This window comes from Eurypyga helias, unplaced genomic scaffold, assembly GCF_000690775.1.
Source record: "Eurypyga helias isolate BGI_N326 unplaced genomic scaffold, ASM69077v1 scaffold37646, whole genome shotgun sequence".
Lineage (NCBI taxonomy): Eukaryota > Metazoa > Chordata > Aves > Eurypygiformes > Eurypygidae > Eurypyga > Eurypyga helias.
Window position 1 is genome coordinate 1 of NW_010255360.1, and position 26,419 is coordinate 26,419.

The following is a 26,419-nucleotide window of genomic DNA, read 5'->3' on the forward strand; positions in this document are numbered from 1 at the left end:
CTTCATCCCCCAGACTGTATTGACACAAGGGATTACCCCGCCCCATGTGTAGGACATTGCACTTGGCCTTGTTAAACTTCTTGAGCTTCATTTATTTAAGGATGAGAGACCTAGGTCTTGAATGGGAAGAATTGTGTGAAAGAGGATCATGGGCTGAGACACGTGAAATTTAACTACTCTGGTAGTGGAAAATCCAGTAGGATAAAAGCAAGAAAATGACAGAGTCCCTTGTCTTGGCCTGATCAGATAATGGCAGCAGTGCTGCTAGCAGGATTCATAGCGCTTTGAGTGGCTCCACATCACACATACGTAAGTAGCCGTTTTAGTCTGTTGCAGTCTCCAGGCACAGGATCACTACTCCTAGCACAGCAGATGAGTGAGAAATGGTTTGTCCCAGGGCAACCTTACAGGAGCAGTGCTGTCAAGAGCCCAGTCCTTGCACAGCAGCCCTGTGAAGCACCATCCTTTCTAAGCTCAGAACTGTTGGAGTGGAGTAGAAAGCACAGCCTCTGCTTACGACTGACACGCATATCTGCCTGTTGCACAGCTGCTGTGTCTTGGGCATGTGCGTTCATTTTAGTCAAATGTAATTTGTGCTCTGCAGGCCAGGCTGAATGTAATTTCTTAGATGGCAGTAAAAGCCTTCACCTAAAGATGTGCAGCAAACACTTTTTCTTCCCTTGCAGATGATGATATAAAAATTGGAATAGAAAATTCAGTAATCTGTTTCTAAAAGTAAGTAAGCAGCCTTAGGAGCCTGTTTCCAGTGGTATTTTTCTCACTGAGCTAAGCAGACTGTTTTGAAGGCTGAGGGAGGTCAGCAGGCAAATACATAGTAGCAGGAATACTCTGCCCTCATCAGCTTCTGTTGAGAAGATGCAGGAGTTTCTCCCTCCACACACACTTTATGGATAGGCTGAAAATTCATTCGTGTACCACATGCCACTAAAACTATTAGAAATTTTTATTTTCAGTGACTGAATCTTCTTTTGTAATACAAGTCGGGAAGACCTTGTTGTGTTACTGCTACTGTCTTTGAAGATCTTCATGTCAAGAAAAGGGGAATATTGGGACCCCTTAAATCTTTATCCCTATGAGTAACCTTACTGAAGAAACAAACAGATACAGGAATTTGACCCTCGATTTTTAGATGTATTTGAAAGTAGGGTTCGTATGGTGTAAGAAAGGGCGTAATGCACTGAAACTTCTCTGGTGTGCTATTTGAAACCCTGTGACTTTTTAACCCATTTGAAACCCATAAGACTTTTTAAAATAATAGTATATATTTTACCAGTTGACCTGTATTCTTGCATAGCTGCAGTGATGTGTTTTCCTTTAAAATACACAACTCTTCAATGCCTTTTCATCAGCTTGGAATAATTGAGTCGCAGATGAAAAATAGCAGGAGATATTTCCACGCATAGTCAGCTTGCATTTTTAATAGGGAGGATTAGCTGATTTGCCATACAGCAAAAACATGGCTGTATTTCTTCCTGGCCCAGCTCTGCCCAGGGGCAAGTCATCACTTTTGAACAGCACAGGCACTAAGCGACACTGGGTTTGAGCTGGGTTTGTGCAAATGGGATCAGATATTTTGTGGTGTCTTTCTGGGATCACCTGCGTAGGCATTGCCGTGGGGAGACCATCTTAGTGCAGGTGTGGCTGGATGTGATCTCCTGCATAAACATGAGCATGTCTTGTCACCCCACTAGGGTGCCTCATGTCCAGCATGAGTTTAGTGCCTGTGTGTCGTCTCGGTGCACGTAGGAGTCTGATGAAGGGACAGAGTTTGCAGGAACTAGTCTCGGTGCAGGAGGGTTGGTCTGGAACATAATTAAGCCTGCTGGATCTCAGTTGCTGCTATTTCTAGCTTCTAAGGCAATTTTGGCATGGTGTTTCCCAGTTGCTTCTGTAGTAACTGTATTATTCAGTGCTTCCTGCTACATGAGATACCCCTCCCTGTCCCTGCTATTCCGAGTAGTGGAATTCACATTGGCAAGAATCTGTTGTGAAATTTACTTGAGAATAAAAATATATGTTCTAATAAATATTTATTGAAGGCCTCCGATAATTGAATCTTTCACACACTGTATGTTCAATGAGTGTAGAAATGGAGAAGTGTTTGGTATGGCTAAAGGATATATTTAATATAAAAGAAACGCCAGCTAGTGTGTAACACCAACAGAGCTGCAAAAATTCAAGGTTCAAACTGGTCTTACAGAAGTGGGATACTTTGTAATTTTCAAGGTCTTCTCCCATTCCACCTCCGCCCCGAACTCCATTCCTGGGCTTTTTTCTTTCGTGTGCCACATCCTCTGTATATTGTCTTTCCTTCCTCTGAAGAGTGGAGGTTCAGGGAGGTGGTAAAACTTCAAATGGGAATTCTCCAACATGAACTGGGAGCACACTTCCTTACACTGAGACCTCTGAGCAGACTTAGATGGTGTTTTCTTTGTTTGTAAGTCAGACAACATCTGCCTTCATTGCAGGTGTCCACTTAACTGCTGCTGCCACTGCATCTGGAATATATTGTGTGTTCTCTTTCAGCTCACAGATGAGAAAGAGGAAAAGTGTGAAGTGGAATTTAGTGTTTTATTTGGCTCCTAATTTCCACTGGCATCTGATCTGAGGACCCAGACACTTGGGAATCCTGAGGTTTACATCAGAGTCTGCATGATTTACTTTGAAACTCACACAAATAGGAAAGGATTGAATTTAGTTTAAGATGTGACTAGAACACAGCAAATGTAATTCTAATAATGCCAGTGTGTTGAGAATATATTTTTTTCTTTGTATATGTATCTATATGTTAGAAAGTTAAATCATTTAAATGACAGCGTAGTTATTTTTTGAAGTTTATATCATGCACTGCTATTTATTCTTTAGGGGCATTTGGAGTGATAGTATTCAATAATAAATGCAATTATATAATTATATGTGTAAAATATTGACGCATAAATGAGTTAATTTCTTATTCTATTTTTCTTTCTAGGTGATACATCAGGTGCAAGTAAACGTCATAGAATTCATTTGCCAGAAAATTCAAGCAACACATCTTTCACTGAATGGGAAGAAGATGAAATACCAAGGTCAGCATGCCAAATTTTGTTATGTATGCTATATTTTCCTACATCCATCAACTTATATATATACTACAGGGTTCCAGTCTGTCATTTAAAGGACCCTTATATGTTAAAAAAAAAACCCCAGCACCCGGTGCCTGTGACACAGATGATCATTATTTAGCTTCTTTGTATAGTTTTGGTCATCTGATGCTTTCTGGTATGTGGTTGTAAAATCCAACTGAGAGATATCAGTAGGAATGTATGTGGCAAATTCAACTTTCTGGATTTTTGGAAGATATGTTTCTAGCTAATGACTTCTGATGAAAAGTTAAGCAAGCTTAATATTTACAGCGAATACTTACACACATCAGTTCCGATTCTATTTTTTGAATCGCCCTTAACTAACATGAGTAATGTCCTGAGTATTCCAATTTGTCCATTTCAAATAGTAGCTACATAAGAATCTCAGCTTAGAATTTTCATGTCCATCTCCCATGTTGTTTCTTTTTTCTAGACATTCCTAGTCTACACCTTGTAAATGGTAATAGCTTTACTGCTATAAGAAGAGTAACATATCTGGGGTGTTGGAGTTTTGGGAGACTGGGTGGGGAGAGAAACAGTATCTGGTGCTACCTCGACTTGTATAGTTTACCCATAGGAAGTTCATTCTTTAAGCTACTCTCTGATGTTTGACGGGTACTGTAAATACTCTGTCATCTAATAGTCTTCTCAGACTGTGAAGTTCTAGTCACTCATCTCTGAACAGCTTATCAGGCTCAATATGCCATGCTTCTTGCTAGCGTTATGCACTGGCAGCGTTTGCTTCCCAATAGAGAGTAAGTGCCTTAAACCACACCAGATTTTTCTAGTGTGCAAGAACTTGAGCTTGTGCAAGGTAGCCTCCGTTTTTACGATTCTACTACTCCTACTTTGAGGATGTTCTGAAACAACAGTCATCTGATGGTTGTCTTGTGATTTTACTTGTGGTCAATTCATACCCAGTTGTTCTTGGGCTATTTCTTCTCATTTTTGGTTGCATACTTCATTCTTAGCCCATTTCAACCTTTATATGCATCAGTCATGTAAGCCAAGCTACTTAGCCTTTGGGGGGTTGGATCATAAGTTAGACAAGGATTATCTGCTGTTCCTTTACACAGGTCTGGGGAAGGCAGATAAAAAGAAAGCAAAGTAGCACTTCTTGGCTGACAAGCCCAGACAGGGATGAGCCCAGCATAGCAAGATCCAAGGATGTCTTCTCTCCAGGCACTTATCCTCATGGCTGTATCCACAAGCCGCCTTTGCTCCTACTTCCACACTTTTGTGTATACAGCCAGCAGTGCAACACATCACTTGTGCCAGTCCTTCTCCATCTCTCTCACATGTTCCAGCAGTGGGATGTTAGCAGTAATGAGGCAAATACTAAGCCTGTCCATTTCCCTACCCTTCTTTCTCCGTACTTCTGCCAGTAGGATTTCTTTCTTGAATATTAAAGCCTGAATACTGCGTAGTGTACCAAACACATTCTCTCTAGCAACACATGCAGTGATACTGGTAGTTCTCTCCCTGATATGTTTTACAGTCTCATTTACCATGTCACTGACTTATAAACATTTTAGGATTATTAATACAAGATGTTTCTCCTCTGCCTTTTTCTCCATGTGATAATCTTCCGTTTGGAATCCCTTATAAGTTTATATATGGTTTTGCATCCCACTTTAAAATTTCATCCTGTTTCTATTATTCCAGTTTTAAGTTACCCTGCTTTTGTTTTATGATACTATGATCTGGTTATGTATCCAGTATGTCTGCCAGCTTGCCTTACCAGCGTATTTCATTAGTACACTCCTGCATTTCCTGCCAACATTATTAATGGGATGTGAAATAAAGTCAGTCCCAACAACTGGTCTATATTCAGTTCTACAATTTTGTATCAATCCTCAGTCTTTTTTATATAACCAATAGAAATTTCACCTTTAGCCAGCTCTTAAAATACTTTAATAATTTAGGAACTAATTTACATTGACACACAGTATCAAATGGGAAACAATTTCAGTCGGAGGCAAACATTCCTTTGTCTGGAAAATGAATTAGGTTATTAAAAGTGTTCTAACATGGCTGTCTTCCATGCGCTCTAAGATGTACATGCCACTGCAAAGTAACAAACATGAACTCTTTTCCATTCCTGATTCTGGTCTGTTTTGTATCTACACAAAATTAATTGCCTTTTATAATTTCTCCTGAATTATTTATGGGAGGCATCAACAGTGTTCTGGTAATCAAGCCCATACTGCAGTTTGTCCCACTTTCAGATTACGTTCATGCCTTACTTCTTTTAAAATCCGGAAGATTTGCATCTATATTGCTTTATGGACCCGTAATTGTCATGATCAGTCTTACTGAGGGTAAATCTGACCCGGATAGTATAGGAGAGATCTATCTACAGAAATCTTTGTAACTGTTCACTGAAGTGATCAGGACTCAGGTTTTTCCCATGCTGTTTTTATTCTTACAGTCTACAGCATTACTTGATATCTGTAAAACTGCCCTTCTTCTTGATTTCTTTCTTTCCTTAATAAAGTATATTCTGTATTCCAAACATTTGGTTTCTGTCCATAGGTATATCCACAGCTGTATTTGTTTATAGTTCCATGTGCAATACCAGCACAGTCCCCTCACTTTACTATCCAGTCCTCTTGAGTTCGAGATGTTTTAACTGTTTTGTGAATGATGGAGGGAAAAAAAAAATGTATTTACTGTAGTTCATCATTTGACTGCTATTTCCAGCAGCATTTGGGGTTTCTCCTGTGTGTCAGTACTGAACTTATAAGTCTTTGCTTGTCCTTTATATCAGACATGAAGATGTCCTAAGTCTTTTCCTACCTTTTGCCTGTACATTTTGTTAGTAGTTCTTTCAAGAAAAGGCAAAAGGGAAAAAGGCAGTCCAATGTTGTTGGAGGCCACCCAGTTTCGAGGGCTGCCTTGTACTCTTAGCGATTGGGATGTCTGTTTAGACCCGCTCCTTGGTTTTGCGTATACAGACTCTAAATTTTAGAGGTATTCCAACGCGTATCTGACAGATTCTTGCTGCAGGTGGCAGGTGACAAGTTCTCTGGTTGAACCAAGCAGTGCCAGTGATTTGGCATTTCTAAACTGTGGAATGCAGTATATCAAGTGGTTGAAATCTGATGCTGGATGCCTGGTTGGTAACATACGAAATATTATTCAAAAGTTATGCAAAATGCTGGCAATGTTACATAGATGAGTGAATGCCAGTGGTGGTTCCTTATTTCAAAAAACATGAGAGAACTATGCCAAAGTTATTGGCAACTGAACTCACGCTTCAGTACTAGATAGTACCTCTCTACTCTGCCACTTCCCCCAGAATGGTAGTTAACCCAGCCATGTCCTGTCTTGCTCCTGGCAAATCTCTGAATTACTAACTTCCCGCTATAATTGGCATAGTGTTTTAAGCCAGGGACGGTTCTTTTAGTCTAATTCTGGAGTGATTCTGTGATGAAGTAGACAGATGTCCAAAGCCACTAATGCCCAGGAATCGGTGACATTGTAAGGCTGTTAGGTACGATACTTGCCAGTGTTACCAGACTGGAACCTACAAAGCCCACCTTGAAATCAGCAGTACTCACCTAAGCCAGACAGTGCTCTCCAATGGTGTTGACAAGAGGGTTTCTTCACATGAGACACATTTATATTATTCCTCAGGTACCTGATAATACAGGATGAAATACTTCCATGAATTCCAGTGAGAACACTTCCTGATAAATGTAATGCTTGGAGTAATCTGCCAGCCAATCTACTGCTTGGACATGATGTGTTAGTAGCAGAATGAGTGGTAGAATGCTTTTGAGAAACACTTCCTTTTTTAAATCCTAGATTTGCTATTGAATGCTAGTTTTTGTGGAAATGGAGAGATCTGACAACACTGTTACACAGTCTAGCAGTTAGGTGATGTTAAAAATTTCTCCTGGCTGTCGTAATTGCTTTTCTCCCTTATCAGGATGTATGTGTTTCTCTTTAGCCATGTGATTCTTAATAAAATGTGTGCATTATTCAGGTCATTGGAGCATCCTGCAAAGACATTTTTTTTCTTCCATTAACAAAATATGGAAAATTATTATGTCAAAACTTAGAGTCCTTACCAGTGTAGTTATCACTGTAGTTGAGTAAGACCTTTCATATTCTCTGTGGGATTAATTTTTTTTTATTTATTATCCTCTGTTTAACATTCTAAGTAACTGAGATGTGGTCATCTCAGAACTTGTTTCCCTAGGCTGTCATTAATGTTGGTGAATTAAGATACTGACCTTGATGTCTGTCAGGGTTTGTGAGGGTTTTGATCTAGCTAACAGTAGCGTTTTAAATTGTGTGTCTACTGTTGCTTTAATTCATTGCCTCAGTATCTGAGGAACCAAACCTTGGTACTTTGAGCACAGGTTTCATCTTACATTATGGTGATTATTATACCAGTGGATAGTGCCATCAAACTTTTATTTTCTTCAAAAATAAGGACAGTCCTCCAAATAACTCACTTGGAGCTTTTTCTACAAAGGTATGATGGACTTGTATTGCAGTTTTTCAGCATAGTGTGCAGGTATAAAAGGTTATTTTAAATTAATTGGTTTGAGTATCTCAAGTAACCTTGTTACGGCAGCTCAGTGTTGTGCAACTCTGATTTATCTTGCTTCTTGGGAGAGTAAACCTTTGTTCTCTTGCAGCTAGATTGCTTCCATTCCTATGCCACCTCACTTAACCCTGCCTTTCATATATCTATTACGAGTTGTACCTTGTGAATAATTCTATCTATGTCTTCTTTTGCAAAGTGAATCCTAGATGCTATGGAAAGCTTTGGCTGGGACTTGCTAAGCCTTCTTTTCTCATTGTAATACAGATACTCTCAAATCATGGTTTTGACATTAAATAAAATTGTCTTTTTCTTTGTAAAACTGATGCATGTGGTGTGAGGAAGGTGGCTAGTCCATTGTATGGGGCAGTCTGTGTCAAACAGACCACTTCTGAGTATCTTCCAAGGCATAACAACTGCTAATGTCCTGAAATAGTTCTTATTTTCCACGAATTACAGCTAGGAGACTGGACATGTTCTGACTTCTTCGTGCTCTCTTCTCTCCTGCTAATTGCAGCACTGTAGCTGCTCAGGAAATGTGGCTTCATCTGGGAGAGTGGGAGATACGGTTGCTTCGTATGTTTTCCGGGTGTGTGTTGTGCGTGTTTGTTTTAGGTGAGCGAAGCCAGCAAACATAACAGCTGATCATGCTATTGACAGTACTCGGATCAAATAGATCTCAAAGAAGCACATAACTGCGTTAAATAACTGTACTTCAGGACGGTTTGTACTCCTCCCTCTCCCCCTGACACTTTTGTTTTAATCAGAGTACATTAAAATATTAGAGGACCCAGTTAAAGCTGCTCTGGTTTCATATGCCCTATGATGTTTTTCCTGATAGCTCCTTGGCCATTGTGGCTTACCTGGATGTTGCAGAAGCTTGTGGTGCTGCTGCCCTGACTTGTGTTAGTGCAAATATCTCGCAACTCACCTTGACAAGGATGTTAAATACCAAGTTAATGACCTGGTTTTATTGAGGAGACGTTTTTCATCTCTTAGGAAAATCTTGCTGTACCTGTCAGTTGTCTTTATTAGCCTCCACATTGGTCTTTGGAGTGTGCCGTTTTGACTGCCAGTCCTGCCTTAATCCTGAAAATGTTAACCAGAATTATGGTGATAAATCCTAAATTTGTTTCAAGAAAGGGCTCTTGTTAGCTCAGTGTTTTTAATTTGAATAATATGCCATGTTAATTGGAATGCTGTAGGCTTTGACAGAAAGACTCCTTATGTGTTTGATTTAGAGCTTGGGCAAAATGAGCTTTTTCTGCTTCTAACTGCCCAAATCATTTGAATCTTGGGGAGTTGCAGATGAAGAATATGCTTCAAATGAGTATTATTGTGGAAAAGGTCTTAAGTGATAGTGACAACTACCAGTTTGTTTTGAATTCAGCAATGTTGAATTTAGTGTTATTTTTATAGGATAAATCCATATTAGAATCTCTAAATAAAAAATCTGATTATTTGGAAAGCTCTTGGCCAATTCTGTATGTGGCATTGATCAGTTCTCAAGGCAGATCACTGGCCACACTCTTGATGGGGATGTGGAAAGCCAAGACATGGGGTTTTGGCCAAGATATCTTAACTAGTTAAAGGGAAAAGAATAGAAAGGCGTATTTTTGGTAGAGGAAAGGCAAAGATTTCAGTTAATGTTTTCAGTCACCAAACAGACTCTTCAGAAACAGGTCACTAACATTAAAAAATGTATTTTGTTGTAAACTTTTCAAGAATGTTCTCATTACCCCCTCCTTAAAGGGGAAATTATTGAGAGTAGAAAGCTCAGAGCTTTGCTGTAGACAGCTTAGGCTTTCTTTGACCTACCAAACAGGTCAAAGACAGATCTTGACAGATTTCTGGTCATTTATGTCTCATTTAGCAAAGGAAAGTATTAAAATCAGAAACTGTACTGACATCAATGACCATTGTGTTCCCTTTCCACTTGGTCCCAGAAGCATCTTGATCTCATGAAGGGAACAGACAGGATTTTCGTAGCTTCTTCCCTCGTTCTTGTTTCCCAGTGATCTTGCATGTCGTTATGTGATCAAAATGCAAGTTCCCGCTGTCCGCAGCTCGTTGCCGGCCGTCTGGGCCAGCTCCAGTTTGAATGCTCTGACGGTTTGAATGCTCTGATGAGTACGAGCATCCAAAGTGCGTGACATGAAAAGTATGCGTTTTGATCATAATACGGACTTGTTTCTCAGCTGATGGCGTGACTGGGAAGGGAGGGGAGTGATGGCAATGGATTGTCCTTTCGGTGCGCATCAGGGCATGGGCACTTCTGCTAAAAGCTGAGCTGCTTTGGTTTAGGAGTTCTATGATCTGCTCTCTTAGTTCTCACAATAGCTCTGAAACAGTACTGCTGGCTGGAGGGATTAGTAATCATATATTAATGCATAGCATCTTACAGTTGTTAATGAAGTAAGTGTCTCACAGCTTCTGCCAGTCTCCAGAATAAAGAAATATGCTGCTATGCCGTCTTTTGCTGTTACTTGAGTGAAGCTTGCATTTACATACAGGGTGAAAAATAGGTTTACTGTATTAATGCAGCAGCAGAATGTGACATCACAAATTTCAGAAGTATGGCTGCCAAGAAATTATTCTGGAAATTCTGTTTTCTCTGCTTTTAATCTCTGTGACTTCAGAAGTGTCATGCAGCTTCTAAAATTTACTTGCAAGATGCCTGTTTCTTATCCCTCACTCTGTTAAAAATCTTATTGCTGGGGTTTCAGTTTTGTTTCTCAGTTTCATATTATGTATAACACAGGATTTTACTTTCCAGTAAAAATTCCACTATTAAATGTGATACAGGAGGAGAGCAAAGATGATTCTTGAAAGCTGAGTCTGCTGTTGAAAGGTTGAGGTGATCACAGTAAACCCTATCAGCCTTACGTAAGGGAATATTTTTTCTTACCCCAGAAGTCAAGTCATCAGCTGAACAATTGAAGTAGTCATACAAATTGAACTGGGTATGACTGTGATATATAGAAAGAGTCAATGACCTCATAACTAGACCTCCTTTTAGTCCTCTGTTTTCCGTTACAAGTACCAGTAAACAGATATTCTAGAACTGTTTTAATTTCTGCCTACTTTCCTAACACTGCTTATTTCTATCTTGTCCAGTTCTTTGCCTAAACAGTTGAGATAAACCCCAGTCAATTTACAGTTTTTATATCTACTGGAGATTAAAAAAAAAGGGGGAGAGGAGAGGAACTTCATCAGAACTTCACTCTTTCATGATTAAAAACTGTTTTCTGATTTCCTTGTAAGGTCTCAGTGTAAGTTACCAGTTAATTAACCTACACAAAGGGTCCTGAAGAATAGCATTATTTTAACTGTAGGGAGCTTTGAGATTTTCTGTGTTTCCCTAAAAATTTTCAAAGCATAAACAGACTTGCACATAAACCTGGGAGAAGTTTTCTCTTTCTTGGCTTCCTCCACGGACTCCTTAAAATTAGCTCCCTGACAGCAACAGGTGGAAGGTAGATCTGAAAAGGCATAGCAGCAGGTGATCAGATCATTATCCGAGCTTGAATCTGTTTCTAGTACTTTGTCTTTACCAAGCCGGTTATCCTTAGTCCTGCTTGTGTTTGGGGTGCTAATACTCTGTTTATGTTCACCGGGCTACCCCTAAGACCCCTAAATAAATAATAAATTTTGAAAAAGAAAACCTGTTTTGCCTCACTTCCCTTAGTTGGAAATATTAAACTGTTTTGCATTGCTCTGAACTATGAATGAGAGAAAAATTCTTGCTTCTGTGTTTTCTGGGCGTAAGATCTTGTGAAGGCAGATGGTCCTATTGGCTGAGAGAACATAGAACAATTCCTCTTGTATTTGAGGAGGAGAACATTACTGTAACTGCTGTAGTATTTAGAGTTGTTTATCACTTCTTTCTCTTGTCCCCACAAACGAAAAACCTAATCTCTTTAAGTTGAAAATAGTAATTTCTCATCTCGTTAAATCTGAATATAACCATTAATTGCAAAACTTGCAGGTGAGGATGAGAACTGGTTGTTCAGTATTCAGGTATTCACCCCTGTTTCCCCTGAAATATTTAATATGTTAGTCCAGTTAGCAAACGGTGATGATGCATGTTTCAAAACCAACACATTGATAAAATTAACCTGTGGTGTTTATGTTTTCACAGCTCTTTAATGTTGAGAGGTGTTGAGCCACAAAGTACCTGTGAATTGGAGGTGGATGCGGTTGCTGCTGACATTTTAAATCAACTGGACATTGAAGGTGATGTGTTAATAACTTTCCATGTAAAATGTTTTTTGACAGGAGCTATATTGTCATCCCTTTTTTTAAGGCCCAACTTAATTAAGCCACAATCCAGATTTCAGTGTTAGCGAATTGTTGGTCTACAAATTTATAAAGTTTAAAGAAAAGAATGAACTCTGAAAGAAAACAAGCAGGTTGTAAGAATAGCCTGTAGCAATCGAAAGAGATTTTTGTTGATCCATAAGAAAGTTTCAGACCTATAAAGGGATTAAGTGAAATAGCAATGTCAAGTATGCGTGTGTATGTACACACATCTATACATACACACACACACTTGCTGAGAAGACCAGCAAAAGCCAAAGATCTAGATAACAAATAGGAGATGTAGAAACCAAAGTTACACCTTAATTTTTACATAACACAGGATCCTAGAGTACAGCAAGAACTGCAATTAAAAAAATAACAGCTTAGAATGACAAAAGAGATGAAGAAGAGTGTCAGAATCTAATGTGGGGGGAAGAATGCTTCATCATGTTGACAGACTTCCCTTCATGTATTATTCAGCCCAGATTGGCAGGAACCCTGGTTTGCAAGCTATATGGGAAGATGAAAAGCAGCGTCGGAGACAGAAATGTGAATCCTCTCAGATTAAGCCACCTGAGTCACAAGGTAAAAAAAAACCAAACACATGCAATGGTTTATCAAAAACTTTGAATGAGAAGTAAGCAGGAGGTAGAATTTAAATTGGTGTATCAAATTTTAGGGTTTTAGATGTACTGTGTTTTTTTTCAGTTCCGAGCTTACTGATTGCCTAGTATTCCAGTTTTAAAAGTAAGATATGTGACCTTGCCTAAAACCATCATGATTCAGCTAGCTACAAAGCATCCTAGGCAGAATGATAATGACAGTTAAGATTGCATGCTTTATGGTGGAAAACATTTGAGTGTTTAAAAACTCACAAAATTACGTCTCTTATCCTGAAGCTTTCCAAGTAGTTTATGCACGAGGGCAGTTCCTTTGGATTTCTGTGGAATTGTCACTAAGGTGGTGTTAGATGACAATTCTAAAAGGATGGACAAATCCCTGTATTTTTACATAAAATTCATTGCACAGGGAAGACAGTGCTCTGCAAATTAATTGCATAATGAGCAGAGCTATTCTCTGCAGGACCTAGGACATGTTTCTTTCATAATAGGAATGATATTTGGCAAGGAAGCCGGAGGACTGCAAGAGGGGAAGAGGCAGGTTTCTGGCTAAGGCAGACTGCTTTCTGACTGTGGGTTTTTTCCTGCGTTTCTGTGCAGTGTTAGTCAGGCTGCATAAACCAGACTTTTCAAAATTGTTCGCTGATTGTTCTTTTCCTGGACACCTTTACCTTGGTGTAGTTCAGCATGATTTGTAAATGCTGTTGATGCTTGCAGTTGCAGATGAGATCAATGGGAGTATGTGGAGTATTTTAAAGTGTTTATATACACTTGAAAAATCAGCCCTTACATTTGGCACTTAAAATTAGTGGACCCTTCGACTTTGAGCCCTTTCCTAATAGGATTAGTAATTCTAGCTGCTCTTTGAGGTCAAAGTAAAACGGAATAACAAATATTTTTTAAATTTTAAAGACCGTGGATTTTTGCCAGCAACAGAGAGTGAAAAATTTTTTCAGAAGAGACTTAAAGAAATCCTCAAGCAAAATGACTTCTCTGTGTAAGTATTTAGCCATTTGCCATAAAGTATACTGTTCTATGTAAACCTCAAATATGCATTTAAAAATTGGTTTTCAATTATCTAGAACGTTGTCAGGGTCTGTGGACTACAGTAATGGATCAGAGGAGTTCTCTGCTCAGCTAACACTACATTCTGAAGTACTTTCTCCTGAAGCCTTTCAGTGTACACCAGCTAATATGGTAGAAGTGCATAAAGATAAGATTAACAAAGGTGAGTGTTTTTAAGAGCATAATTGTTTAGGCATAAATATATGTCATGCTTTGGCTGTTTATACTGTTAGCAGAAGTGAGCCTGCTTACTCACGATTGTTCATTATGAAAAAATGAAGAGTAGTTTTGCTTTTATTTTCATCATTCTTAGAATAAGCCTTCCTAAAATTGCCATGGAATGGAAACGCACTTGAATAGTAAAATCCATTTTTAAGTGGTTTGCTTTCATAATGTATTGATGTCTGTGACTCTCTGATGTTTTATCCTTTCTCTTTTTGTTTTGCTTTTAAAGAATCCAATAGGATGCATACTGATAAAGAAGAGGAAGCACTTATTAATGAAGAAGCAATTTTGAACATTGTGGAGAATAGTCAGAGCTTTCAGCTTTTGTCTCAAAGACTGAGTCAGACTACAGTTTATAGTGAGTATGGATGGAATGCCTTTTCTTCCAGGCTATTTTATTGTTCCACAGTCTTGTGTTTCGTTTACATACATTACTGGTCATGAAAGAATGTAAGTAATTTACCTCATGGAGTTTGTCAAACACACAGAGACTTTACACATACATACCCCCCACCATCACAACACCTTATGTTTTCTAAAAATGACATCAGGACAATGTATTCGTGGAAGCTACTGTGCTTTACTGTTTCAGTAAGCCTGCCCTCTTGCCTGGTCAGCTCAATGCAATCTCTTATGGATATTGCTCTTCCTTATGCTCCTAGGGTTACAGGACTAAAACTATCAGAATAAAGAGAATTTTGGCTGTCTATCCATGATATTCTTGTAGTTACTGCATCTTTCTTACAGTTATGGTGGAGAACATGCTCATGGGCTATCCCTAGAAGCTTAGGTGGCTTGGAGATACTGGGGGGGATTGTAGGCTGACAATGAGAGGCAAGTTGCAGCAGAGCATGTCCCAGAATTTAAGGATACAGAAGAATGGTTGAAGGCAACAAAACAAAAAGAAAAACAATAAAGAGGGGGAGGAAAAACATGACAGCAAACAAACGTGAATGGCCTGAAGGGGAAACAGCAATAAAATAACACAACAAAGGAACTTGTATCAAAAGCTACTTAAGGTATAAATAGTTCAAATACTCTAGAGGAGATGAAAAGCACATAGTTCATGCTATCTCTAGATACATTCTTATGTAAATAAAAGGTGTAATCTTAATGTGCACTAAAGTTGATACTACAAGGGGCAAGGTGGGGAAAAATATCTAAAACTCATAGCCTCCAGTGCTTTTGATACATATGTGGTGTGAATATGTGCACGGGCAGCAAGATACAATATGGGCAGCAACATATGTCTCTGGGTTATGCAGTATACAACAGTACACAGTCTTTTCTTGCAAAGAAAGGAGGAGTGGATGGAGTGAGGTTAAGAGTATTTTTCAGTGGTGTTTTATTTTGCAGAAAGCAGGCAAGATTTTGGTTAAAGTTTCCTAGGCAAGGATTTAGATTTAGCAAGATAACTATAAGTAAAGAAATTATGTGGGAGCTGGCAAACATGAGCATTGGTTTTTTGTTTTGTTTTGTGGGTGTTTTTTGAGTGAGAAGGCTGTGCTGAGAGGATGAGAAGTGGCTAAAATAATATATAGGGTACATCTTATGACTATGTGTGAATTGCTCCACCAAAAAGAAGTGTTGAAAGGGTCTGGGTTGCTTGGGGGTTTTTTTGTTTTGTTTTGTTGGGTTTTTTTTGGGGGGGTTTTGTGGGGTTTTGGTTTTGTTTTGGTTTGGGTTTTTTTTTCAGGGGCTAGGGGATCAAATGGAGATTTTATTACTTTCTTTTACGTAGTGTTTTTTTGTTTGGTTGGGGTTTTTTCCCTCTCTGATCATGGGGCTACTAATTGCTGGTGTCTTGTGTGACCACGGGTAATGTGCTACATCTTGGAGTCTCTTACTCTCATGTAGCATGGGCTAGTCTTTACTATGCCTTTGTAGAGTCATAGTGTCACAAGGGCTGTGGAGCACACTACTTCTACCACTGCAGCTGGGAAGTACACAACAAGGTTTATGTTTATGGGAAGTAAAGGCTGGAGTTTAATGGTGGACCTCACAAAGGGCAGAGGAGCCAAGAACAGAAAGTACAATTGAAAGTGGGTTGATTCAGAACTCTGGAAAAGGCGATGGTTTCCCTTCTAAATGGTTGCATGGTGTCTTGTGAAACCTTTGTAAAATACGGAAAATGCCTTCCTCACTGATGTTGAGATCTATTTTATATGATTCTCAGGATCATTGTAAATCATATGATATTTCCTGAGGAAGGAAAGTAGAGATTGTAGTTCTTCAGCCAGAGGAGAAGGAGAGAGAAGTAACAAAGATGCCTGGTAGACTGGAGATCATAAATTGCTTATGAGGTCAGATTAAAGGTAAGCAGGAGGAAAGCGAGAAAAAAAATTGTGACATGGAAGGATGTTTAAGAGATAAAAATAAAGAATGAGAAGGCAAGTGCATGAGTTAGTGCAAGCTTAAGTCAAATGAAGGAAAAAAAAACCCAACACCAAAACACTTAAGGGAGGAGTGACATCAGGTAGACTTTCAGTGTTTAGAGAAACCTAGGAAGAAACCTAGGTTATGGTGAAAAGAAAGGGGGGATGAAGCTAAGTACAGAAGGAAAGACAAACTAGTTGGTCAAGATCAGCATCACCTTTCATGAGATGCAATGGTTGAAAGTCTTCCAAGTGATACAGAGAAGTGTCCAACAAAGTTAATGCAACCACTGAAATGGTGATAGGAGAAGACAGTGATGCTTCAGAAGCTGGCACTCATGCTGAAATAAAAGGAGAGAGTGAGGCTTTACTGAATGTGAGGACTTAATAGGAGGGTGGAGAGAGAGAAGTGCTTCCATGAGGAGGGCAGAAATAAAAAAAGTTGTCAAGATTCTAGATAAAGAGCTAGAAAACATATCAAATTATAAAACTTGAAAAAATAAAATATGAAAAGAGCTTTGTTTCTGTAGCCTGCTTTTCTGTAGACAGTAAGGAAATAGTGGATTTTAAATGTTGAGGGGGTTTTTTTGGTTTGTTTTGTTTGTTTGATTTTGGTTTTTTGCTGGTAGGCTTATAACTAGTTTACTAGTTTTTTACAAGTAGATTAGTATACAGATTCTACTTGTATGGGCTTTTTCTGCAGTGGACAGTAGTGCTGATGAGGCCATGATTGATCTGTTGGCTGGATTGGAGAATGATGGATATCAGATGGGACATCACAAAACACTCTCTCACCATCGTTCTCTTGGAAGCTGTCGAAATTCTCAGAACAGTGATGATGAAGAAAATGAGCCACAGTGCGAGAAAGAAGAAATGGAACTTAGCTTGTTAATGTCCCAAAGGTGGGACAGTAGCATTGAAGAGCCTGGGCCAAAAAGAAGGTATATATGTGCTTTTCTTCTCTTAATGTGTTCTTTTCTGCCAGATCCTCCCTCTCTCCCACCCTGTTTTCAAGTGTGCTATGAGCCCAGTGAGCTGGAGAGAGGTCTCTGTTGAGAGCATTAGAAAAATCTATGCAGATCTTGGGATAGAATGCAGTTGTTCAGATGATGCTGTGAATTGTCATATTTATATGGAAATAAAGATTAAATGCTTAGCTTTGGCTAGACCTAAGCTTCTAGTTTGCTGTATGAGGAAAAATTGAGTAGATTTTTTGTCCTACAAGTCCAAATACGAAAAACTTCAGTTGTAACCTCCCTTTAAGGTCACATCTTGAATGTAGGACAAATGTTAAGGTGTATCTTGTACATCTTGCATCTTGTAAATTTAAATTTATTTAAATTTAAATCTCATGTGCCTGTAACTTCTAAGTTATATTTAAGAATATTTAAGAAGTATTCTTGTGAAGACTGACCCAGAAGCCTGAGAAAAACACCCATTTGTTTCCAAGCTCAAAGCTTAAATCAAGACACGACTGTTGCTCACTCTGCTGGACTGCTAAAGGTCAGCAGCTTGGATAGTTTTAAGGCCAAGATTCTTGGAACACCTTCTCAGGTTGTAATGACCTTTTGTACAGTCTGCACTGACAGGCATTGGAGGAAGCTGTATCCAGTTTCTCTTCACCCCTGCTTTGGGCAGACCTTCTGGTATTTCTAATTCTGTTTGAAACGCGAGAGACTTCACAGACATAACATTTTGGTATTTGGTTTTTTTACATCAGAAATTGTAATTGTACTATGATTCAGAGAGCAAGAGAGGCGTAGAAATATTTAATGTTTTCTTTCCTGAAGACATACAGAAAAATGGTAACAGAATCAGTAGTCAGATCATTAGTCTCCTAGTTCCAGAGGTAATTTATCTCTAAAGCTACTTTTCCTATCTGACCTTTGATTTTTGTTTGGGTTTTTTCCCCTCACAGTAGTCTGAAAAGCTGGAATTTCCATTCAAAATACTTAACATTGACCTTCACTTTAGTGATAGTTTCTGTGTAAAACCAGTCTAAAACTTGCAGAATTTATTTGCTCAGGTACAGCTCTGTATGGGCATGACAGTGCCACTTCTGGAGTCAGGTAGGATCCTGAAGCAGCTGCTTTTATGCAATAATGAATCCTATTTTAAATCTCATCAGACTTGATGAGCTGTCTCACGAATAACTCACTCATGTATGCCTACACCCTAATCCCAGGCAGAAAGCACTAGGGAGAATGTATGTACCAGGTGCCTGCACAGGAAGTCAGCTTGCATTCAGAGGGAATTACAAGCTTTATTTCAGTGTGATCTCTGTGGAATTTGGGCTGACTGCAGAAGAGGGCATGGGTACCTCTGCCCCCTGCATGATTCTTCTTATGCATAAGAAGGCAGTTAGAGTTTGAAGATGGATCCAGCTTTATTCTGCTCAGGCTCATTGTAGCCATACTGCTTCCTAATGCATCCTACCGTGTCCATACTATCACTTTTTGTTGTTGGGTATTCACCAATCTTCCATTATCTCAAAATATAGATTGAAATAATGAGGAGTAACACCACCCTCCTGACTGAAGTAAATGGCTTGGGTTGTGTTTGTGCTGAACTGGAGAGGAAAAAGCTCGTCAAGACCTGGACTGGTTCACATGTAGTAGTATCGTGCTGTGTTAGGCAAATTTGCTAAAGGGCTTGAGTTTGTCCAAGAGAGGTCCAAGTTGTTGTCTGCAGAAGTTGTCTCCAGCCTGACTGAGTTTACTAAAGTTGACAAAGATTTGCTTCATACAAAGCAAAAAAGTTTATAGCATAATTCAGGTTGGAAGAAACAACGCTATGAGGCCCAGTGCCCTGGTCAAAGCAGTTTTGGGTAGATCAGTCATGCAGGTCAGCTGTCTGGTCAAGGTTTGAGTATCTCCAAAGACAGGGATTGCATAGCCTATACAGGCAGCATGTTGCAGTGTTTGAACACCCTCATAATGGAGAATGTTTTCCTTGTACATAGCATTCTCTGAGGCTGCCCTGTGCCCACTGCCTTTTTCATATCACCACACACCTCTGCATCTGGTTTCATCTTCTTTATGCCCACTCACCTGACACCTGACAAGCGTGACAAGATCTCTTAGTTTGTTCTCAAGGCTGTATAAATCCAGTTCCCTTAGCTTCTCCTTACACATGATGTGCTCCAGCCCCCAGTCACCCTGGTGCTCCTCAGCTGGATTTGGCAGTGTCTGTCTTGTAGTGGGATGCCCAAACCAGCACAATAATCCAGATGCAGCCTCTCAGCTACTGGAATTGGCTGCGGTCTTGCACTCACAGCCTGAGATGCAGCTGGCCGCCTCTGCTGCAGGGGCACACTGCGCACTCTCGGTTCAGCTTATTCTCTGCCAGAGCTTTTGCATTCTTCTCTGCAAAGGCACCTCCTAGCCAGCTCTCTGCTTGCCTGTAGTGGTGCGTGGAGTTATTTCATCCCTTTTGGGGGACATTCGAATTTGTCTTTTTTGAAGTCGGTAGGTTCCTGTCAGTGCATTCCCCAGCCTATTGAGATCCCTCAGAATAGCAGCCCTACACTCCAGGGTATTGATTGCTCTCCCCAGTTTGATACTCATCTGCATATAGAGCCAAATGTCTTTGCACTGTACTTTTCCATGTTTTAGGAACATAGAAAGAACTAAGCTCACTTAGGTTGTGGCCACTGTATACTTAGCTGTGCTTGTTAGTTAGGGGTCTCTTCCACGTCATGTTGCTTCCAGACTTGGGTTAGTTTGGAACTTATATACCATATTTGAGCCTATTCCTCCTGAACTAATAAACATGGCTTGATCTAAGTTGGCTCAGTGCTGAGCACATTCAGATGTCTGTGGTGTTATGATACATGTAACTCGTGCTCTGGTCGAACTCCACAGATGAGTTCTTCAAAAGTAGACCGTATTTAGGTTATTGTGGATTTTCCTTCCTGTAACTTCAAAACCTTTATACCCTTTAAGGTACTACACAATAACAGTTTCATATATATAAAGCTGCTAGGATAGATTATTATCTTAAAAGCAAAAAACAAACAACCCTCCCCCCAAACCAAACCAAAACCCCCAAACCTCAATTCCTTAATATTTATCTGGATTTTTCTCTCGTACCCACAGAATAGCTTATTTCTACGAAAAATTATGTCCATCTTATGCTTTATTTTAAAGAATTCCTAAGTGCTTCTAGAGTTGTAATACACCGGGGGGTTTCGTTTTTTTGGGGGGTTCTATATATTTTTTTCTTTTTTTTCCCCATATAAAGCCATGCGACCTTAAACCCTTGAAAAATTCACAGGTATTTCCTTTGTAGAGTTACTACTTTTTTTCCCCAGCAGATTTATGTCTGTAAAAACAGCAGCGTAGACCAGTTAACTTAATAAAAGCAGCTTAAGTGTTGGTAACAGCAACTTCAGAATGTTCAAGGAGGGATGGAAACAAATGTCGTTTTGATGGTTGTGCTTTAGTTAAGCCTGCTGAGAGACAACTATTATAACACAGTAAAGATCCCTTAAAACAACAACAACAAAATATTAGCATCTGTTTGGTGAGAGCTACACTGAAATAATTTTGCATACTTGGTTTAGTCTTCAAACTTCAAGCACTTTCAAGCATAGAAATTAAATTTCAGTAAAATCAAAATAAAATTAAGCATCTTAATGCCTTCTCTTTAGTGTCTTAAGCCACTGAATCCTGCTGGCTTTGTCTGCCTTTAAAAAAAAAAAAAAATTAAATGGTTGACCACCACTGTTGCCTCTTAAAATAGTAACCATGAGTAATATTTTCAGTTTCTGAGTGAGAAATGTAACAATTTTTTTTTGGTGGTTTCCCTGTTCTCTCCAAAGTTTTACAACCATGTAGCACCACACCCCTTTGATTTTGAGGTTCCCTGTGGCTATTGGTATTTTCTAAGACAAGTGTTGTGCATTAATTAGTTCCTTCATTTGCTCTAGGTCAGCTGGCAAAAATATGCATCGAAGTTCAGCAGAAGAGGATTCATCTTCAGAGGAAGAAATGGAGTGGAGTGGTAACAATATGCTCCTAACTAATCTCTCTATACCTCAGTTAGATGGGACTGCAGATGAAAATGGTGGTAAGTAAATAGAAAAGCAACTTTGGAAGTTGAACTATTACCTGGGTCATAGTTCGTTTTCAGATTAATTTGCTAATTCTCAAAAGTTAACAGTTTTCCATTGGAAGGAAATGCTCTCAACGGACTGCAGAAGCAGGCCCTTAACATCTTCCTTACAACCCAACAATATTTTAATCTCAGTGCCCTCTAAAAATTACAGGAATTTGCTTTTCCTGTTGCATTAATGATCAAAAAAGGGACAGTGTTTAATTAGTTTTATGGGAAAGATAGTTACCATGTTGTTTTTCTGTTACTATTTGTAATGCAAATATGGTGTTAAAATTAATGCTTCTGTAGGATCGTTTATCCTGCTAGGATTTAATTGGAAATAGTAAAAGTATTATTGTGTAAATTTAGATGGTTCTTTGCTTGGCAAGTATTTGCCACACATGCTAAAATACAGTGAGCCTTTCTCTGAGCCTGTTTCATTCAGCAGATTGCATGAGTTAAAACTATGCAGTGGCAAAGGTGATGTGGAATAAAATGCCTTTCAAAATCTATAAAAAATTAGATCTGTAGAGATATCTCTTGCTATCTTTTTATAATCTGCTGTCTTTGATAAATAACCTTAGTTAATAGGATGCACACTTTAAGGTTAGGCAAATATATAAATATTACTATTTGCTTCATTAGGCTATCTACATATTTTCACAATTACAAAATTCTCTTGAGCAAAACCAGTGTAAAATGTATGACCTTGCAGGTAAAACTATACATCTGTATCTTCTTTGTTTGAAAATCTTCTATTAATCATACTTCATTGCCTTTAAAATTTGAAATTTGTTGTTAACATCACTTTTTACAGAAGCTTCTTCCACAATCCGTAGTACAAACTGGTTAATGTAAAACCTTGTTTGTGCTCCTGCGTGTACCCAATTTCCTTTTATTGCATTTGCGTTCTGGGGCAGGAGTGTGATCCTTGACAAAATATCTGTGTTCGTTTGTGTCTCTTAAAGCTATTTGACAAAAATAACAAACATCATATGTTAGTATAGAAAATACATACATCTTAATATATCTATTAGCAGTTCTTTATTAGAGAAAGTCAGCTATCTGATCTTATTACATAGACAGCCACAGCTATTCTTGTGTTCACTGTGAAAAGCAAAGGAGGAAGCAGACTGCTTTAATAGGCATAATGGTAGAGTTAATGTGTGACTTCGTGTGCTACTAGTATGATTTGGTTTTGCAAAATATACAATTCTAATTTCCTTATTTACAGTACTTTGTAATTAAATGTAAAAAAGGATGCTTCTGGCTAATGAAACTGTATCTTAAATATTTTTTTTAATTTTAGAATATTTTAAGTATATGAAATATCATACACAAGAATGTCAGCTTATTACTGTGAACTTTTACATCAACTTCTTATAATGGCAGATACAATAAATTCAAAACAGATCTCAGTCCAGTTCCTTTAAATTAGAAAGTGCTTATCCACACATGAATCTGTGCCCATAACCTCTGACTGACTGACAAGTATTTTTGCCTTTTTTTTTTTTTTTTTGTATCTGAATAGTCAGCTATCTTCCAAGTGTTCACTGAGACTTTACTAAACTCACATTTTCTTGGCTTTTATTTAATCATGCTCATTCTTTGTGTGGACTCCTACCCTCAAAGAATCAGGCAGCATCTCCCAGCTGTTTCACAGTTCAGGAACTCTGTGTATGCATTAGAAATGTTATTAGGAACAGATTGAGACTTCTTTTTTCCTCACCCAACAACAAATAAATTGCTAAGCTCAAGTCATTGTGAACCTAAGATAATCCCCAAATTGGTTGAGACTTATAGTAAAGGTCCAAAGGTTCCCCCATCTAGTACGACAGAGTGCAGTACCTGCTTCCAGGTCATACAGCATGTTTCACAACTATCTCCCTTCAGCATTTCTGCTGAAGATGTGGACCCAGGAACAGATTGCTGCGTGCCAGGAGCTCTATGGTAATTGCCTGTTTGCAAAGGAATAAACTCCTTCAAATTACTTGGTGCTCTTTGTGGTTATGAACAAGCACACCCTTGCTTTGAACCAGTTGTTGATTTGTTGCTTACCACCTGCCTGCCCACGCTTCTCCTGCAGTAAATGTGGTGAAAGTATCTGCAGAGAAGGGAGAAATTGTCCTGGCTATCATGTGGTGAGTCTGCCCAGGACAGCTACCACAGCACATCCTGGTCACAGATCTGCGTGGGAATGTTCATGGCATGGATATGAATTGGTGATCAAACTACATGGTGAGAGCTCCTGAGTGGATTGCTCTGCTTTATGAAAGTGCAGCAAACCAGCTATACTCAGCACGCAGGATAGTTACTACACAGCTCCTGCCACGCTTTAAGGTAGTACTTGAGCTTTCTGTGCAATGACTTTCCTGTATGGGGAAAGTCATCTAAAGAAGTTCCTTGTTTTTCAGAGCTAGTGAGTATGCATACTTCTCAGGGACAAAGCAGGACACAAGGCTTTCTAGAAATCAATCTGTTTGTATTTAGTTATCTGGAAGTGATTTTAGAAACCTTCTTTCAGCAAAGCAGCATGAAATCTGTGGCAATTGTATGCAAGCCTTACCATTTAGGAGTAGCTGACAGAACGGCTGAGACACACATGTACTGACGACGTGATTTTGATAAGCAACTTGTAGTGGGGGTCTGTAGTTGTCATTACCATAAATGCAGTGTGATTTTTGAAAGATTTTTTTTCTTCTGTTGATGGGATGGCTTTCAGGAAAAATGCCATTAAAATGGTTAATGTCTTAGGTTTGGTTTTTTTTACAGGAAAACTAGAGTAAAATTGCTTGTCTTCCATTTCAGACAATCCTTTGAATAATGAAAGTTCTCGAACGCACTCTTCCGTCATTGCAACAAGCAAAATGTCTGTAAAGACCTCACTCTTTCATAAAGATGCTGCTACGCTAGAACCCCCATCTTCTGCTAAAATTACTTTTCAGTGTAAACACACAAGTGCCCTTTCTAACCACGTTTTGAATAATGAAGATTTAGTGGAAGACCTCTCACAACCAAACACAGAAACAAGACCTGAACTCTCAGTTCACTCTCTTACGAAAGAAAGCACTTACTCGGCAAAGTACCCAACTCCATTCAGCAATAGTACCCACTCAGAAAACTCTCACAAAGAGAGTAACAAGAAGGATACGCTCCCCGTTCCTTCATGTGACAATAGTATTTTTGAGTATGAAGATGACATTTCAACAGTGAGCAGGCAGATACCTAGTAGGAAGTATACTAGCATCAGAAAAGCTGAAAAGGATGTCTCTTTTATGCATGTGGGCCGCCACATTGGTGACAGCATGTTGAATAAAAACTTATTTAACTTTACTGATATGAGCCACTCCAAAGGTAAAATGTCCTCTGAAGTAAATGAAAAATCCAGCAGTGCAAGTATAAACAGTTATTTTCCAGCAGCAGTCACAGAAAATTGTGAATTGGTGTCTTGTTCAGGAGGCAGTCGAACTGTGGTACATTCACTTGAAAATAACACTGATGAAGGTGGCCTTAATAAGCTTAAAATTAGGTATGAAGAATTTCAGGAGCATAAGGCAGAAAAGCCAAGCCTCAGTCAACAAGCAGCACATTATATGTTCTTTCCTAGCGTTGTTCTTTCTAATTGTCTCAGTCGACCACAGAAGTTAGCTCCTGTGACATATAAATTACAGCAAGGCAACAAACAGTCCAGGTTGAAGCTGAATAAAAAGAAACATAGTTTTATCAATCATCAGGAGCCTGCAAGTGTAAATGATGTTGCATCAGTGAAGGAAAGCTACTATACCCAAGGTAATGCTTGTAGTAACATCCCTGATAAGGATAGCGCTTTACCTAGCGACTTAGTTCAAGTTCCTCTTGAGGCTTTTGAAAACAAAATGCCTACAAGTACTGCTAATTATACTGACTGCCAGTTTGCAGATGGATCTCTTGAAACTGAGCAGTCATTTGGGTTATGTGGGAATAAATACACGCTCCGAACGAAACGGAAAGTAAATTATGAGACTGAAGATAGTGAATCAAGCTTTGTCGCACACAACTCAAAAATTAATCTACCTCAGCCAATAGAAAGTGTTGAAAGTTTGGATGGGTCTCAGAAGTCTCGAAAGCGTAGAAAACTTTCTAAAAAATTGCCACCTGTTATTATTAAATATATTATCATCAATAGATTTAGAGGGAGAAAAAATATGCTTGTTAAACTAGGGAAAGTAGATTCTAGTGAGGAAAGAGTAGTACTCACAGAGGAAAAGATGAACTTATATAGAAAGCTTGCACCTTTAAAGGACTTTTGGCCAAAAGTTCCTGACTCTCCTGCAACCAAATATCCTATTTATCCACTAACACCAAAGAAAAGTCACAAAAGGAAGGCAAAACATAAGTCAACCAAGAAAAAAACTGGAAAACCACAAAAAACAGGTAGTAAAAATATCAAAAGAACTTTATCTTTCAGAAAAAGGACTCATACGATTCTTTCTCCCCCTTCGCCATCCTACAATGCTGAAGCTGAAGACTGTGACTATAACTATAGTGATGTTATGTCTAAGTTAGGTTTTCTTTCTGAGAGAAGCACAAGCCCAGTAAACACGTCTCCACCTCGCTGCTGGTCTCCCACTGATCCAAAAGCAGAAGAAATTTTGAGCAACCTGGAAAGAGAAGCTTTATTTAATAGGGGGCCCAATATGTACAACAGCAAGACTATCAATTCTAGCATAGGAAAAAATAGTCGAGCAAAAACTCAGGTTAAGAAATGTAAAAAGAAATTTGCTAACCCCACTGTGTCTACCAAGAAAAAGAAAAAGATTAATCAGGCTGATAAAACAGCAGATGATGGAAAGAAAAAACCTAGGACAAAACAAAGACAAAAAACAGTTGAGAAAGCATCCTCAAGAAAGCGTGTTGTATTTAAAGATGAAAAAGGAAATACTCACTCTGCTGCAGAAGTGAAGTTTGTGCTGAAACGCCAAGATCTGCCCGAGATTTCTTACAACTCGGTCAACTCACAGCCACTTCATAACCAGAAAGACAGTCCTCTTC

The 26,419-nt window shown here is 38.9% G+C and overlaps 1 protein-coding gene across 1 annotated transcript in view; it reads left to right on the plus strand.

Moving 5' to 3' along the window:
* Nucleotides 1-2,992: 2,992 nt before the first annotated feature.
* The window catches only part of LOC104510909 (DNA polymerase zeta catalytic subunit-like), a gene marked incomplete at both ends in the record, with an annotated part of 27,449 nt that continues 4,022 nt past the window's right edge, over nt 2,993-26,419 (plus strand). Inside the window, 10 exon segments of the mRNA XM_010153308.1 lie at nt 2,993-3,089; nt 11,846-11,940; nt 12,487-12,591; nt 13,539-13,623; nt 13,709-13,854; nt 14,146-14,274; nt 16,995-17,232; nt 21,222-21,361; nt 24,197-26,416; nt 26,419. The exon segment at nt 26,419 is cut by the window's right edge and continues 1,959 nt beyond it. Of these exon segments, the coding sequence (XP_010151610.1) occupies nt 2,993-3,089; nt 11,846-11,940; nt 12,487-12,591; nt 13,539-13,623; nt 13,709-13,854; nt 14,146-14,274; nt 16,995-17,232; nt 21,222-21,361; nt 24,197-26,416; nt 26,419 (3,256 nt within the window).